Here is a 4,975-nt window from a genome sequence, read left to right as displayed (position 1 = left end):
CTACAATATTAGCAAACACAAACAGGATACATCCTGCACTGCGCCTGACGTTGTCTCACGTGTCTCTTTACAGCCGGGCGGGGGCCCTGTTGTGCCTGTGGTAGCTTTTTCCAACTGTGCTGATGTTTATTTAAAAGGTAAAACTGCGTTATAGTGACATGCAGTCAAGGGAGGCAATAAATTAAAATATAAAAACGAAAAAGGGTAATGTCCTTCCATCTGTTTTCTATGCCGCTTATCCTCACTAGGGTTGCGGGGGATTGGACGGATCGCCAGCCAATCACAGAAAAAGGAAAACGGAAAATAAATATTTGTCAATTGAACTGAGTTTATAACATTTTCTTCGGTAAAAACCGCTGCATTTGCACATTTCCTATTCACATACAGGGCAGAAACTAAGGCTGCATGAGCGTCTCAGCTTAGTGCTCATGTTGCAGATTTTGCACACCATGACTTTCTAAAGCTTGTGTAATGTCTTTAATGTAAGTGGGACATTCTTCTTCTTGATAATCAAGACAATAAAATACATGGAAATGCCATATGGGCTGCGCTTGCAGTACTCACCTGTGTGTGTGAGCTGGAAGGTGCTTGTCACTGCCATCCTTCCATAGAGGAAAAATCTTTTTTTTTGACAGCAGCCGCACCCAACTGGAGCGCAGTAAGTGCTGAATGAAATGCAAGATATTTTATGCTCTGCTGAATGAATGAATTTGACTGCAATGATGGAGGATTATGTACCCAAGCTGACCAGGTGATCAGACTTCCAATAAAGTATCACAACTTTTCCTGCAATAGGGTTCATATACTTCACATACAGGTAACACGTAAGAGCACAAATATTTTTCAGTTAAGTATCAGAGCTTTTCATGCAGTAGGGTTGCATGTACTTTAATATAGATAAAACGGACAGAGCGCCAATACATTTCAGCTAAAAATAAATGCAACTAAGCATTTGAAAACAACGTCAAAACATTTTTTTAAGCAAAGTGAATTCTTGCCAAAGGAGTCACAGAGCCACACGGTGGCCAAGTGGTTAGCATGTTTGCTACACAGTCATGAGATTGGAAAAACCTGGGTTCTGTGCAGTTTTCTCCGGGTACTCTGGTTTCCTCCCACATTCCAAAAACATGCTATTAGGTTAATTGGCGACACTAAATTGTCCCAAGGTATGAGTGTGAGCATGAATGTCTATGTGCCCTGCAATTGGCTGGCGACCAGTCAAGGGTGTACCCTGCCTCCCGCCCGCTAGGATAGGTTCCAGCATACCCCTGCAACCCTAAAGAGGGTAAGTAGCATAGAAAATGGATGGATGTCACTGATTATAACATACTATTCACTTGTAATTTGGGTAATTCATGGGTTCTGTGGTAATGTTTTACAGTAGCAGATAGTCCTGAGCAACATGAAATCAGGTATGTACCATACAGTTTAAAATTCTGGTGTGATTTGTCATTTCCCATCTGGAAACACTGATCTACATGATTGCACACTTAGTGGATTATGAACATACTTATACATATATTTTGATTGTAGCCCTTGAGTATTTCCTCTGTACTTTTTTTTTTTTACACAGTGTGAAGTTGACTTTACACTGCCGCAACAGAATCCTGCACTTACATTTATGGTATTCGCGTTTGTCAAAGCTTTTTCAAACCTAACATTGTAAGTACTTTTAATGGCAATTGCTGGGTTGCAATCACATGACCAAGAGTTCGCCTCACTTCCGGTTTTCACATGGAGGGGGCAAACTTTTTCATATTGCCACGGTTCAGTTACCATCAGCTGCACAGATGTCAATTGCCAAATATTTTAAAAATAGCTCAATATAATGAGTGGATCCACCACTCACATGTGCATATTTAAAAAATAGCTCAATATGATGAGTGAATCCATACTCTTCAGCCAAAGTTGACATTTCCCACACTCGCATGTGCAATTGTTCAAGTCAATTTGTTCTTTAGATTGTAGGTTAATTGGTGACTCTAAATTGTCCATAGGTATGAATGTGAGTGTGAATAGTTGTTTGTCTATATGTGCCCTGCGATTGGCTGGCGACCAGTCCAGGGTGTACCCCGCCTGTCGCCCGAAGTCAGCTGGGATAGGCTCCAGCATGCCCCCGCGACCCTAAAGAGAAGCGGTATAGAAAATGGATGGATGGATGGATTTTTACTAGGTATTTTATCACCCAGGTGAATGACCATTAATGTAAAGCAGCACATCTAATAGGATCTCAGACACGTTTAAGCATAAACTGTATTGTTGTGAATTACATTCGGAAAAATAGGACTTAAAGAAAAACAATGTCCATTTCTTTTACGTTGAAAAACATCCTTTTAATAGGTCCGTGCCACACACTAGTGAAAAATAAAGCTCCTACAAAAGAATGATACTTTTTTCCACAATATCTTAAATAAAGTAACTTCAAGTACTTTTGACTTGGGTACAAAAAAATCTAGCTGCCCCCATCAGGCCACAACACACAGCAAGGTTCAACACAGTGGTTACAAATGGCCTTTAGGTCCTCTGCGCAGATGAGCACGGAAGCATTGGTGAATGCTTGTTGTTCCTTGTTTTCATATCTATGGTGAGGAATGATGTCTGTGTCTTTGTCCAACTTTGGAGGCCTTGTTGGATTGAAATCATATAAAAAATAATGTCATAAAAACAAAAAAAAACAATAACATCCCCTACATGCCCCTGTTGGAAGGGTAGGCACTACCAAGATTAAGGATACCACAGTGTTTGCAGAGGATATGTATATACTGTACAAACAATATTTATGATAATGTTTTCATCACGTTCACTAAAATAGAATGCTACAATCATTCTAAGGCATAAACAATATCTTAATATTCTTAAACCATTTGTACACATCGTTTAAAACAAGACAAAATATTGACATTAATAAACAGTATATACACATGAATCCCCATTGTCTAACTGTCTCTCTGCTGTTCCTGTGAATAAATGCAGTTTTACAGTAGGAACAAACGAATACAGTCCTCTGATGCCCAAAGCACTGAACAGTGTAAACAGTTTTTTTTTCTTGGCTTTGCTGGATATTTGGGTGAAAAATTAGAACACAGACACATTCCTTTTTTGATTCTTCCTTTTCATAGAAAATGAAGTGGACCTTGATTCATAAATAATTATTACAAAATTAAATACATTCACTATACGATTAAATAACAAAAAAACAAAACTATTTACAGGTAGTGGAAAGTATTCTAGCGCAGACACATCAGTGAAGATTCTTTCAGTGCAGTGTTCTGACACAGGGAGTGGTATTGCACTACGGTACCCCATTTCTCTGGGAGTCTTTGGGGTTTTGGATCCCTGTTGTAATAAATCCAGCGCACTTCACGTAACAACTCATTTCAAGGTGGCATCTCTCTTAGCGCACAACAATGAAATTAAAACCTGGTGCACCTATATGAAAAGTAGAATGGGTTCTAGAGGATGAAGAGAAGAAGGATGATTGGTTATTTTAATTGGTTTGTTTTAGAAGCTCAGTCCAGCGTTTCTCAAAGAACTTCCTCATGTTATGACCAGCTCGACCAATGTCGGAATTGTCCTCGTTAAACTTTTCACAGTTGTCAAACACTAAATTGACATCAATGATGAAAGTCTCCAGGTTTTGATACCTGTAGTGAAACAAAATATTGGTTAGAATTTCAACAGTGGTTAAATCCAAAGTCTCCATTCTCCTAGCAAAGCGGAAAAAATAGGAGATGGGTACTCACTGGCTGCTCACAAGCTTCTCACGTATGGTGGAGAAATCCATCGGTTTTTTGATGACCTTCTTGTAACCAGGGACTGATTTTAGGTTAACAGGTGTGAGGAAAGGCCAGGCATCCTGATGTCGCTCCAACTCAGCAAGGAGAACCCTGGTACAAACAAAAATGACTGTTAGGAAGACAACAGCAAATTTCCCTGCTGATTATCACTTGATTAGTTAAATGGAGGCCTACTCGATAGACTAATGGCTTATAGAAACGAGTTCCATACAATCATTTAGTAGTGATCAGTGTACATACCTGCATAAACCTAAGTCTCTGTTGTTGTCTCGAGCAGTCTTGGCCCTTTTAACACACACGGGGCTCTCTTGGTTGGACGTTGGCACAACAGGTGAGCATTCCTCTGTTTTTCTCTTGCGGCTGTTGTCTTTTGAACTTTTCTTGGGTGTACTGCTGGCACTGGCCGAGTCGTCTTCAGACACTTCTCCGTTACCTGCCTGCTTCCCATTCTTTTTTGCATCGGCGCTTTTCTTACCAGTTCCCCCGCTGGATGCTACTGGTTTGTTTGGAGGCTTTTTGCTTTTGGGAGTTGGACCACTTGCCTGAAAAAAAACAAAACAAACACCTTTCTTGAGATGTGGTGCGGTTAATTGGTTCCAGACCCAACCAAACTAAGTCAATTTCCGCGAAGTGGGATTCAATATTAATATTTTCGTAGTTTCATAGAGCATAGAAAACCTGTTTATGCAATTTTCCTCTGGACAAGAAATAACACCCCTACAGTCACCTTGACACTCATATTACCTAATGTAGTAGATATAATCACAGAAGATAAGCTATTTAAGACATAAGTAAGACTCATGCTCGTGTGTGTTTCAATAAATGTCTTCCGGATGTGTGGACATTCTATAATGTAGTAAATATATCTATAAATGCCTGTGTTGGCGATCATCTGGTGCGTATTACTGGTGACACCTAGTGGTCAGTGTAGACAGTTCATCAATGGCTTGTATTGCCTTAAACCATTTTTATGTTTGAAAATGCTTAATTTAGGTTAAGAATATGTAACATTTGCTTAAATATGTTTTTTTTTTTTTTTTTTTACTAATAACAGGCCATAGTCAACCAGCGATCATTTATTCATTTATTAGCCGTAGATTGAGGGAGCGGTGTTCGAACCACAATGTATCGAGGAGCAACTGTAATACCATATTGAGGCTATGTTTTCGTTCATTAGT

The 4,975-nt window shown here is 39.5% G+C and overlaps 1 protein-coding gene across 13 annotated transcripts in view; it reads right to left on the bottom strand.

The window, feature by feature from the left end:
* Positions 1 to 2,132: 2,132 nt before the first annotated feature.
* The window catches only part of baz2ba (bromodomain adjacent to zinc finger domain, 2Ba), a 71,248-nt gene continuing 68,405 nt past the window's right edge, over positions 2,133 to 4,975 (bottom strand). For 6 of the 13 annotated variants that reach the window (XM_054769761.1, XM_054769773.1, XM_054769764.1 and 3 more), the window contains 3 exons: positions 4,038 to 4,339; positions 3,744 to 3,887; positions 2,195 to 3,644 (listed from right to left, as the gene is read on the bottom strand). In XM_054769761.1, coding sequence (XP_054625736.1) covers positions 3,488 to 3,644; positions 3,744 to 3,887; positions 4,038 to 4,339 — 603 coding nt within the window. In that variant the 3' untranslated portion in view covers positions 2,195 to 3,487. Of the gene's footprint in view, positions 3,645 to 3,743; positions 3,888 to 4,037; positions 4,340 to 4,975 lie in introns of all 13 variants that reach the window. The other 7 variants (XM_054769766.1, XM_054769768.1, XM_054769771.1 and 4 more) reach the window with 3 other exon arrangements.

Source organism: Dunckerocampus dactyliophorus, chromosome 3 (assembly GCF_027744805.1).
Source record: "Dunckerocampus dactyliophorus isolate RoL2022-P2 chromosome 3, RoL_Ddac_1.1, whole genome shotgun sequence".
In the NCBI taxonomy this organism is placed as follows: domain Eukaryota; kingdom Metazoa; phylum Chordata; class Actinopteri; order Syngnathiformes; family Syngnathidae; genus Dunckerocampus; species Dunckerocampus dactyliophorus.
This window is presented reverse-complemented; position numbering and strand designations above follow the sequence as displayed.